Source organism: Pyxicephalus adspersus, chromosome 5 (genome assembly GCF_032062135.1).
Source record: "Pyxicephalus adspersus chromosome 5, UCB_Pads_2.0, whole genome shotgun sequence".
NCBI lineage: Eukaryota > Metazoa > Chordata > Amphibia > Anura > Pyxicephalidae > Pyxicephalus > Pyxicephalus adspersus.
The window spans coordinates 6,825,097-6,838,091 of NC_092862.1; the positions used below are offsets into that span (position 1 = coordinate 6,825,097).

The 12,995-nt window shown below is 39.0% G+C and overlaps 1 protein-coding gene across 1 annotated transcript in view; it reads left to right on the forward strand.

The window, feature by feature from the left end:
• FAM135B (family with sequence similarity 135 member B) overlaps window positions 1-12,995 on the forward strand; it is a 96,074-nt gene that overhangs the window by 59,416 nt on the left and 23,663 nt on the right. The window contains 3 exon segments of the mRNA XM_072410631.1: window positions 1,016-1,142; window positions 2,178-2,331; window positions 3,445-3,494. Of these exon segments, the coding sequence (XP_072266732.1) occupies window positions 1,016-1,142; window positions 2,178-2,331; window positions 3,445-3,494 (331 nt within the window).

Below are 12,995 nucleotides of genomic sequence, written 5' to 3' on the forward strand. Positions count from 1 at the left end.
TTCCATCAATGAGCAAACCACAAATCAGCTCACTTACAAAGCAGCTCAAGAATTGCAGTGTGCGTCTTCTCCTTTAGATTCAAACTGAGTTGAGTGGCTGCCATGGTTGCATTTTAATATTTGGTGTAGACACACTGGAAGTCTTTAGCTGCCTTTTGAAAGCAATATTTGGGCTCTTGGTTCTTTTTTTCGATTGGGGGAATAGGATTTCCCCAGGTGTGCTTGCGCTTAGCTTGCACCTTACTTACTCAGAGTTATAAACTCCATAACAATGCAAAAACAGACTCAAGGGTGGTTTATATGGGCTAAAGAAGAAATAAAAGGGGGGAGAGGTTTGGTTCAGAGAAAGAATGTCAGTATAACAGTTTTATTCCATCATACATTCATTGATAAACAACTGTTATAACATGATACTTCAACTTTCAAACAATAGTACATATACAATGGTTTGTTTTCGAGTTTTCGCTGATACAACAATTTTGATTCCAACCCAGAGGTTCCAACGCGTTTCACAACATCTGGTTCTTCATTATGTTAAGTATTAAGATTGGTTCCCTACAAATCTGATAAAGTATTCCATTTTTTTCCCAGTTCGAAACCCTGTTGTGGGTTGGAGACCACTTTTTGCAAAGGTTTTCTTGACACAGAAGACTTAACATGTATTTGCAATTTGTTTAGACTTTTATTTGGCTAGTATAAAATATTCTTGTTCTGTTTTCTATTGAGTCCTGTCCATGTGCACCTTTCTCCTCTTTGCTAGTTTCAAACTGTTCTGAAAGGCTGGGATTATTGCTTTTCTTCTCTCTCTCTACACAAGAGCTCCTTCTACATTTTCTACAGCCAGCAAAAATAAATCAAACTACTGCAGGAACAAGCTAACTGCTTTTTAATGAATTATTAAAAGTAATCTGCACCATACGTTTCACATTAATGGATATAAAAATGTTATTTGTGAAGAAAAGATCATCTTAAATTGTCTGTGATCTTTAATTTCGATATGTTAATTGTCTTTTAGTTTTGTTCGTCCAGTAAGAGGCTCCTGGTTAGGAAAGAGTAACCAAGAATTGGCTACAGACCAGACAAGCGTTTCACTTGAGAATCTGGTTTTTGGTGCTGCGTACTGCAAACCGCCATCTCCAGAGGTAAGAAATGAAACTAAATACAGTAGGGTTGATGTATTAAAGGCATGGGGACTGCCTATTTAAACACGAACTCTTCAGGTTTTAAAAGCTTGCTTTTTATAAAAGAAATTGAATTATTAACCTCATTGCCTTATCCGTGGTTCCCGTAGGCTAAAAATATTTTCCAATGGGAAAAAAAAGCATGTCAAAGTTTTTTCTAAAAATTTTGAAATGCATCAACTGGTCCCCCTCGATCCTTCCTCAGCAATGTAAGAGACAATACTATGTTCAGGGACTTTGTAATTAACTTGACAATTTGAAGTGACTTTGATTTTCAGAAAAATTCTTTGTTCTTAAATGTTTTACTTGGGACATGTTCTCATGGGTCCCCTGACATCCCCCAGCAATTTAGTAATAAAACCATGTTCAGGAGTATCGCAATTTGCAATTATTTACAAAAATCGCTAGTCCATTCCTACCCTTTCACCAGGGCTCATAAAGTAACAATAGATTATTAGAATGGGGACACAGGCAATAGGAAAAAACAGAGTTTTATCATTTTTTCTGCTTTATTTGAAAGGATAAATAGAAACAAAATGTATTTTTGTAGGTTTAGATAGAACATAAAAAGGCTAGAAATGTGGTGTCCATCTCAAAACACCTTTTCATCACTAGTCTAATGAAGCAGTCCTATGAGGCTCAGAAATTCTGCTGCCTTTAGTGTGTAGGAGCTTATGTTGTGCAATATTATCTTAGGAAGGCACCATTCTTATATTTTTTTATATTTTTCACCAAACACCCCATTTTCTGGTGCCGTGGAGTGCACATGGATTTACACTACTATTAATCATTTGACATTAGGTTCAGTTCACAAAGCTTTAAACAGAGGAAAAGAATCCCGTTATATTATGCGACTCAAATGTTTCAATTTTAATAACTGCTCCTTTTTTTGGAAAATAAACTGTAAACCTTCTGTACTCCAAAATGAACAAGAGATAAACCTTAATTTCAAATTTTAATTCAATCGTTTATTTGGTGTTTCCTCCTGCTTTGCAGGGAAATAGCTATGTGCCATGGGAGACGTGCATACAACATGCCTATAAATGGCACAAAGACCTTTGCCAACTGTTGCTGTCTGCATACAGCGGCCTCTCCTCATACTATTCCAACCTTCTAAAGGAAGTGCCAGAATTATCCCAAGCTGACATAGGTAAGTAAATTCCTAAAACTGAGGTAGGAATATAGCTTATAGTAAGATTTATTTTCTTGGTTTTGCGGTGGTCTCTACATCTCCAAAGCCTCACACAGACATGCAATAATTGTTAGTTAAAAAGATCTTTAGTGTTTGATTCCAATGACAGAGGGAGGAGGGGGAGGACAAGTGGGAGACATCCTGCTGTGTCCTTCCCAGTAGAATACAATAGTGACTACTAGTGGTCTGTTTTTTTGTGACATGGCAAACAATAAATGTTGGGGAATATAGGTAATCCCTGAGTTAAGGACATCCAATATATGGACTACTCCTGGATACGAACGGGGCTTCCCTGCTCATTATTGTGCAGGACGGAGGCTTGTTGGGGGTAGGGGGGGGTTTGCATGACTTGCAGAAGAAATCTTTTGCTAAACACAGCTGAGGTTGCGGGTGATCTTAAGGACTCAGCTGATCTGTAACATCTTGTAACTCTTTAATGACCAAGACAAACTCGGCAGCTGTTTGTTTTTGCATATCAAAGCACAGCTTGCTCCAGAAATTAATAAGGTGAGGATTTTATACAGTAACTGTCACCATGCTGCCTAATATATGTTGAGACAAACATCTGTCCTAATTGCATTTATTAAAATAATGTACCTGTTCCGACATACATACAAATTCAGCTTAAGAACAAACCTAAAGCCCCTATCTCGTATGTAACCCGGGGACTACTTGTAGCTGTATCGATTTTCACCTGAGACTATACTAATGGACATCTTGTGCCTGTACACAGCTCTACCCATGATGTTACATTTTTATTACGTATGTGTAAAGCAAACAATAGGGAGCATTGTAACTTAACAGTAGAATTTGGAATACCATAAACTGCAAGGTTGGTGGTAACCAAGCTACAATTTATCCCAATAAAAACTCAACTCTGGATTGGCCAGGACTTAGGATACCATTTTGTTGCCAAGTCTACTAGTCTTTATCTATAGCTGAAACATTGTAGGCTTTTGTTGCCATTGATATTATGCATATACTTTTCAGCAGAGTAGAGATTAACTAATTAGAAACCATACTGAGAGCTGATTGGTCAGTCACTGACACCATGTCTCTTTTATTTCCTAGAGGAATTGGTGCCTGAAAAAACGTTGTCTCAACTCTGCAGCCAACTGCAGGTAGGTCATTGCTGTGGATTCCCCTTTGTTGGACAAACCCGGCCTCTATATTACTTCATAGCTCCTCTAGGGCTGTCCCAGACTGAAGGGTGACATGTTGATTTGATGTGGAGAATTGGAGCATATAAGCCCAAATCTTTAAAGGCTCATTCAGATCTACATGCTGCATTGCTGTACATAGGCAAGCATTATCTCATAGCTTAATGTGTTGCCTTGCATTAAATGACCTAGCAACGAGTCCTAAAGCAGCATAAAGGAACTGCACCATTGTTTCTAATTAGGCAACCACAATGCATGGTATGTATGGTACTTTGCATTGGGGTGAATGGCGACATTAGTGCAATGGGTGTTGCATTGTTTTCAGGAAACTATGTATAGAACCCTGCTGGTCCCTCCCACCATTCACCATTCAAAACTGAGTTTTTATTTTTCATGAAGTGAAAAGAGGGACCAGGGAAGGCAAAATATTACCATATTTAACAGCTTTAACCTCCCTAGCGGTCAGCCCAAGTGTGACTCAGAGTAGAAAAAAGTTGCTAAAAGTGGTAACCCCGAGTCACACTCAGGGTCGGTAATCCTATGGGAGGTAATAGGAAATAGAGTCTTACCTGATCCGCCGGCATCCTGCTTCGTCCATCGCTGCAATCTCCATCTTCTTCTCCCTTCCTCCGGACGGCTTCTGCATTCGATGAGTCACCGGGGAGTTCCCAGTGACGTAGGTGCGTGTGTGCGTTGCCGGCGGGGCGGGCGGGTAATTCAAAATCCATTTGTATTGCATTCAATACAAAATAACTGTATTGAATGCAATACATTGGATTTATATGTGTAAAAGCTGTACATTGTTTTCAAGAACATTTATTTTACAGTATATATATTAGTATGAGTATATTATGTATTTTGTTTTAAAAAATAAATTTTTTTCTTAAAAATTTTGGATTTTTTAATTTATTCAATTTTTTATTTTTACATGATTTTGTGTTTCATACTTTATTATACTCATACTAACATAATAATATGTTGTAAAATAAATTTTCATGAAAACCGTAAAGAAATGAACCGCTAGGGTGGTTAAAAAGCTAAAAATATAATTGCTGTATTGTTTAATTTTGCTGCAAAGGGAAGACGTAACCAATCAGAGACCTCTGCACTGCATACTGGAGCTGTTGGTAGATCTAATAGCGATCATACATGTAGAATGTAATGTGTAAAGTTCGCTTTAGGCAAACATGGACCCTGCAAGAAAATGCCTGTAGAGCAAAACTAGTTATTGAAATTGTAGCAGGTTGATGCCAATGGAATGGTTTGGATGCAGAGACTATATTCTCTATTAAAAGGCTGATGTCTTCCCTTCGCTGCAGAATTAAAAATGCTTCAGCAAAACTCTCAAACACACTCAGCACCGCCATCGATTAAGATTCCTCTCCATTATCCCGCTGAAGATACCCACGTAACTAATAGCACAATTAACCTTTTTTCTATTAATTAAATGCAAATAGACCCAGGCTACGTTTTTCCCATCATGAATGATCTCCTTGCCGTAGCCAGGGAAGTGTTTAGTACTTTTTTCCTATCCTGGGGAGATGAGAGCATTTAATCACGTTGAATTCCAAGGGCTGCACAAATCGATCTTTTATGATACCGGAGGCACAAAGGAGCAGAAGATACATTAGAGTGCTAAAGGTTTGAACTGACCTGACCATCATACAGCTGTGAGATTGTTAGATGTCATGTTCCAAAACCACTGCCTACTAGCCTCCACTTTGTGAGAAGATTCTGGAGGGTGTTTGCTGATATTTGTGCCCGTTGTGCCAAAGGAGAATTTGTGATTTCAGGTACTGACATGGGATGAGAAGACCTGTCTATCAATTCATCTCAAAGGTGTTCAGTAAGGTTGGAGCTCTGGGGGGGATACTCAAGTTCTACCATATTCTACCATGACTTTATGGAGCTGGCATTGTACACAGTCATGCTGGAACAGAAAACTGTTACCAAACTGTTACCAAAAAGCTGGAAGCCCAACAATGTTTTTGTATGTTGTAGTCTTAACGATATCCTTGGCTGGAACCAACTAAACTTTCCCAATAGGAGAGGTGTCCATCTACTTTTGGCTATTATTTGTGCATAATAGAATGCCTTCCACTGCAACAAGTAATTTAAAGAACTTGATATATTTACATCCAAACTAAATATGACATATCCTGAGCCATGACTAGGATGGAGCCTTACAGAAAATCCAATAAACCCCTCTAGACTGGTTGGATGTTCCATGCATATTAATTATAAATACCACACGGAAGATGAGTTTATTTTATGTTCAGACAAGCAGTTAAAGTAAACATTTCACCATTTTGTAACAGAGACCACTGATTGACATAGAAACTAATGAGAGAAGTCGAAAAAGTTTTTTATCAGGAATCAGGAATTTACCAGCGTTGTGGTTGCAGTTGTGGTTTTGTCACTGCGATAAGACGCTCCATGCAACATCTTAGGTTGGTTTCCTGCTGAACCCCTTCCATAAAATTTGGTATGGGAATGTTTTCCAAAGATCATTGTTTCAATATTTTTTCCACTATGGTTTCCAACTTCATATACTCCAACATTTCCTTAAAACAGCCTCAATTTGCTAAAGTCCAGAAAATTCCTAAATGCCTTGAGTTGCCCAGTAAAGTGGCTGATGTGTGTACAATAAATGGATTGCACTATATTTGCTGGTTGCCTATGTAGCCTTGCATTTCCATTTTATCTACTAGGTGTCTGGAACGCTACATCAGAAATAGGTTGCTGATTTCTTGCATTGTTTCTCATTAGATCTATAGCCTTCCAGACACCCAGTAGATAAAATGGAAAGGAAAGGCTACATATGCAACCAGCAAATATAGTGCTATCCATGTACTGTACACACATCAGCCACTTTACTGGGCAACTCAAGGCATTTAGGCATTGACAAGTCGACTGAAGCTCAAACTGAGCACCAGAATGGGGATGAAAGGTGATTTAGGTGACTTTAAACATGGCATGGTTGTTGGTGCCAAGTGGGCTGGATATTCATGCACAACCATCACTATGGTTGAGAGAATAATCCAGAATAAGAATAATATCCAGTGAGCGGCAGTTCTCTGGGCAAAAATGCCTTGTTCATGTCAGAGATCAGAGGAGAATGGCTAGACTGGTTTGAGCAGATCCAAAGTCAACAGTAACTCAAATAACCACTAAAACCACTAAAACCACGGCCTGAAAAAGAGCATTTCTAAATGCACAACAAGCCCAACATTGATGCACATGGGCTACATCAGAAAGGGACCACAATGGCTTCCACTATGAAAAAAAGCTTCCAAGGCTACATTTAGGTTGCATGGGTTCATCAAAATTAGAAAAAAGAGTGGAAGTATATTTCCCGGTCTAATGAATCTTGGTTTTTGCTGCAACATTTTGATGGTAGGGTCAGAAGCTGGCGTCTACAATAAAAGCATGGATTCTTCTGGCTTGTATCAACTGCCCAGGCTGCTGCTGGTGGAGTAATGGTGTGGGGGATGTTTTCTTGGCCCTCTTTGGGTCTCAGTATCAACTGTACATTGTTTATACCAATGCCACCATCTATATTAGTTTAGTTGCTGACGATGTCAATCTACTTATGACCGCAATGTCTCCATCTTCTGATGGCTCCTTAAGTGTAACGCACCAAGTCACAAAGCTCAAATCATCTCAATCTGGTTTCTTAAGGATGACAATGAGTTCACTGGACGTAAATGACCTTATAGACATCAGATACACATTACAGGACCTCTGAGATGTGGTGGAACGGGATATAATCTTATCATGGACTTGCAGCCTACAAATCTGCAGCAACTTTGTAATGCTATCATGTCAACATAAAAAAATGCATGAGGAATGTTTCCAGCTTCTTGTTATATCTATGGCGTGAAGAATTAGAGCAGTTCTGAAGGCATTCTATACATTTATCAATCACATACAGAAGGGGCTTGTAAATCCTTGTAAATCCCCAGATGTCTAGAATGTTCTCTCCATGTTTGGTCTGGTTATGTCCTAGAAGCCTCTGCATTGCCAAAGTTCCATAACAAATGAGTGGAGGGGGTGCATTGGTTTTATGCTTTAGCCTAATGTCCTGCTTTTTTCCGAATTTATCTGGAACTGTTGGTGAGTGACCCTGCCCCGGTGAGGTCAGCCCAGAGCATTTGTAACCAATACATAATTGAATAACTCATAGCAGTGAACACAAACCTCGATGCACACAGCAGCTCTAAAGGCTAATTAGATTGCGCCACCCTTTGATCTGAGGCTGTTTTTTGCTGCACATTAGCCACCGTCTTTAGCCGCCTTTCATGCAGCACATCTTAAAGTGTTTGCTCAATGCAGAGTAGAGCGCCTCCGAGTCCCCCATACCACTTCAATAGGCTTTACTCAGCTGGACCAGTTCCCTGCTGATGCGCTTATCTTTAATTCCAGCAGCACAGCTTCTTTTTCTTTACTGATCTCGGCTGTTTGGATATTCGCATGTGCAGATCAAGAGCCTAAAGTGATAGTTACAGCAGAATTAGTTTGCTGATTTCTTGCAATGCTTCTTATTAGATCTGCATTGCTTAGGGTTCTAAATAACAGATTGACCTCCCTGCATTCCCTGCACCTATTTTTTTTACTTACACATTTGAAATACATAAAAAAAAAAAACTCATACATATCTGCTGTATTACTGGGCTCTTCTTACCGATCCAAAAAAATCCAAAGGGGTGTGAATATTACAGCTTGAGCATGTGGGCAGGGTCAGATCGAGGGAGGTGACAAATGTGAGGCCCAAGATAATTTTGTACAGGGGCCCACTATTGGTTTATATCAGCCAGTGCACACGAGACATGGGTGCAATAGTTCTGGCCATGATACATGCAGGTACACGTGTTGAGAAGAAACAAGCAGATAGGAGGATAAAACAGTAATAACTCATCAGTGCCCAGCTGTTAATAATATTATCCAGTATTTAAATAGCACCAACATATTACGCAGCGCTGTACAAAGTCCATAGTCTTGCCACTAGCTGTCCTTCAAAGGAGCTCACAATCTAATGGCCCTACCATAGTCATATGTCATTACAACAGTCTAAGGTCAATTTTTTGGGCAAGCCCATTACCCTAACTGCATGTTTTTGCGATGTGGGAAGAAACCAGAGTACCCGGAGGAAACCCACACAAACACAGGGAGAACCTGCAAACTCCATGCAGATAGAGTCCTGGCTGAGATTTGAACCTGGGACCTAGTGCTTCAGACTTGATGTCTGCATCTTAAAGCTGAAAAGATGCATTTGCATTCTAACTTTGTCTTTACTTGCTTTAGAAGAGGGGTGTCAAAATATGGCCCCCAACGTCCTTTTTTTTGGCCCCCAAAGGAATCCCAAATATGAACTGCATCTAGCTCGCCGCTGCTTTGAAATAGCGCCGCTACTACAATTCCCGGCATCACTCGTGTCTATAGACCAGTGCGCTCCCTGTCAATATGTGGCACCGCATTGGATTGTTTTAAAGCTGCAAATAATACCGGGAATTTTAGTAGCGGCCCTATTTCAATGAAGAGGGAGTTTCAGCGGCGGGCCACTCATAAGATTTAGCTCCACATTGGCCGTGTCTGGCATTTCCAGCACTCACCCTCAGCTGTACGTTTCCTTGTTACTCCAAGGCATGGACTTGAATGGTTGGATTTTCATAGATAAATATTGTTATTATTATTGTAAGCCTGTGCAAAAAGGTTACCACTGATGTTTAACTCGCAAGGCTACAAAATGGAGAAAGAGGCAAAAGATTTTTTCATAAATAAAATTTAAAAATTTGAAAAAATGTATGCCTTTTTCTCTATTATAAGCTTGTTCCAGACTGAATGTAAAGCAAAACCTCTTTGTTTCCATATGAAAAGGGTTTATATCTAATGGGAAGGAAAAACTTCCTAAATTTTTTCAATAAATTTCAAGGTTGGCCCGCGAATTGGTCTAAGTTTTTATTTCTTGAGTTTGACACCCCTGCTTTAGAATAAGGTAGGTACAGGAACATTTGGCCTGGAGTACAAACACATCCAACTGTCCATGCTAGAAACAGACTGAAACCATGAGCTAGGGAGAGTGTGCCATGGAGCCAAATGGTAATATTCCAAAGCCGTGCAGGGACTTGTGCAGGGACTTGGTGCTGGTAAATTTCCCACGTCAGATTAGGAATACGCTGGAGCTTTTTGTGAAGTTGCTTTAATATAAAATTAGGCTTATGTTGCCATTTTATGAATTTTAATTTGTTGAATTTCTAAAGTAAATGCAAAGCCCCTGAACATGGGGGTGCAGTGGTGGTTGGTCAATTAGCGGGACTGGTGCTGGACAAGTCCTGAGTTTTTTTTTTATTTTATTTTATTAGCATGCAGGTTTTCTGTAAATCAAATTTTCAGTATATTAACTAAAATAAAGTTATCTAGAAAAGGTGACTTATTAGTATTGTTACAAATTTAGCTGGGAAGACAAAAGAGAGTCAAGGCTACCAATAAGATCATGTAAATCTAAATAAATAAACATGTCCCCTTTCCATAAATAAAAATTAGGCAATGGTCGGGAAAACTATTTTGAAGCTGCCTGATGACCTTTTGTATCAGTTGCAAAGCCCCGGCACATAATATTGTAACCAGCATTGCTGAGGGTGGGGTTCAAAGGGATCTATGGGAACATAGCTGAAAAATGCAGATTTTTTAACAAATAGGTCAAATAAAAACCAGCAGTGGGTTATTCTTTTTCATTATAACTTTAGACATGATCACGTGAAGTTGCCTGCTTCAAATGGGGTAAAAAGAGATTCCGGATCTCACTGCGCATGCGTATGATCGGCATTTTTTTCCCATTACTGAAAAAAGCCCCAAACTTGGCCATGCTCAGAAAGAGCAGCCAGAAGCCTCCTGAGATACGTGACATGGCGATCCCTGGAGGCTCTGAGCTCCAATTTTGTTTTTTTTGCCGCAGGGGAAGAGGAGTTTCACCATTAAAAAAAAAAAATGCTAAAAAAATTAGTTTTTGCCATAAAAATGTTGGTGATAGGTCCACTTTAAGGATATGAATGAGGGGCCGGTAACTGTTTATCACCCAACACGTGTCACTGCCTACGTATTCTATTGTGTTTAATGTATGAATAATGAAATAACCTCCAGCCCAGCATAACTTATTAATATTGGCCTGGAGGTCCGACGCCGCCCCCTTCCAGCCCAGTCCACCCAGTTCACCTTCAATGCCAAACTCCACGTCATAAAAACGATTAGATTATAAATGTGCTTGGGGGAAAGTACTCTTTAGTTTTTAAAAGCGCACTGTTACAGCTATGGGCAAGGTCAGATACACATAAACTGATCTGCTGCCAATTTTGCACTGGACAGGCTGATCCGATCAATATTGCGATCAATGACAACAGTTCCAAAACATTTCCCGCACATGTATGAGATTCTTTCCTTCTGATAGCATTTCACCAATAGAAAATGGTCATAATTAGATGGAATGTATTCACTTGTTCGTACTTACTGTACAGCTTGTGTACTTTAAATTAATAATTACTCAAACCTCCAATCTATTATCAACTAATTGTAAACCAAACAAAATGGTTTCTCGCAATAGGTCAGCTGCTCAATTCCCTTTAGGTTCATTTTTATCAGATCAGCTAATGGGATTGCAAGTAAAAATCTTCCTGTATGTACTATCCATAACCTTAGAATGAGCTATACATTCCCTGACAATTAATTATAATGTGCACAATGGCAGACGCGTAAGAATTAGAAGCAAAACTATCTTATTACATTTAATTATGATTTAATGAATAAGTAATTAAGAAGCCGATGGCATGTTTAATCATTAATCTAATTTGCGCAATAGGTAAATATCTGCTCCCTTCTCCCTTATGTCTATACCAGCATCAGTCACAGCATTTCTAATGAGAATTGCTGGTAATCAGCTGGTGGTAATATAGCACCATCTGGTGGCTACTATAGGACACTGTGTGGGCTTTAGATGAACTGATGGTGAAAAAAATTATAGTAAGGGCAAATTTAAATAAAATAAAATAAAATAAAAAACTCATTGGTTACTTGTGACAATCCTGCAGAAGCCCTGCATGATATTTCAATTAGGGCACAAACCAGCATGGCCAATGATAATGAGATCATTATTAGAGCATTGTGGGTGATCATATGACCATGTTTAATAAGCTGGCACCGGTGCCTGGCACAGGGACAAAGACGCTTTGACAAAGCAGCAAACAAGCGGCTGCTGTTAAAGAAAAAGGCACCTTCAAAATAAATAAAATAAAACATATATTGCATCATTACATTATTTTATTCAAAAATGAATATGCAATGAAAAAATATGCTGTTGGCATAGGGTATATTTTAAAGAGTTGTAAAAGTTCTTAAAAATACTTTCAACATTTTAAGGAAGACAAATAAGTCATAGAATTATATTAAAGTTACCCAATGTATATTGATGTTGCTAAATTTGACCTGGGCATCTATGACCCTATCCATGACCCTTGGCTACAAAATAAGGTAAAAAAAACATTGTAAACATAATACATTTTAAGCAAATAATCACCAGGGTAACTGCCAAATAAACTGAAGAACACTGCTGGCCCCTTTACACCAAAGTGGGGGGTGGTTGGCCACCTCCGGGTGCCCAAACTGCTGCAGTGTGCCCGAGATGCCAACCACACCACATGTAACCACATTTGCACACTGCCATTGCTTGACTTTTCTTGACCAACTGAACTGTGGGGCCAAATGGGCACCATCCCCCCATCCACCAGGGCTGCAACCGAATATAAAAATAGTTCTCAACCACTTTCAATCACTTAAATAGGAACTGTTGGGACCTCACTGTAGGGCTGAAAGGTCATGAGAGCCCTAAATTAGGTCTAATCATCTAAACTTCAATGACCATTTAGGAGAAAAAGGATAAACTGTATCTAAACCTGATATAAAAAGGGTTTGTATGGTTAGGTTTTCTGTTTTTATTGGGAATTACTTTATGTTTTTAGGGTTTGTATGGTTAGGTTTTCTGTTTTTATTGGGAATTACTTTATGTCTTTAGGCATCCCCTAAAAACTGAATAATGAAAAGAAACAAATTGCACAAGTGGGGTTTTTTGATGGCTAGATATATTAACAACCTTGTGAAAACAGATAAACAAAGTGAGTTTACATACAAATTATTTCAGAATATTCCTCCCCCTGCTCTTTATGTATCATATGCATTCAGGGATTTTTACCAGATGCATTTCGCCTTGCTGGCTTTCTCAGGGGAGTATGAGAAGGGTGAACTAATTGAATAATTTTGTGTAATTATATTATGTGTGTTTAATCTATTAGTTCACCCATTTCATACTCCCCTGAGGAAGCCGGTAAGGTGAAACGCGTCGGATAAAAGAGATATAAGCATTCTATGGCATTTCAAGTAACTGATCCTTCCTGTCTAAGGAATAGGATTACCTTT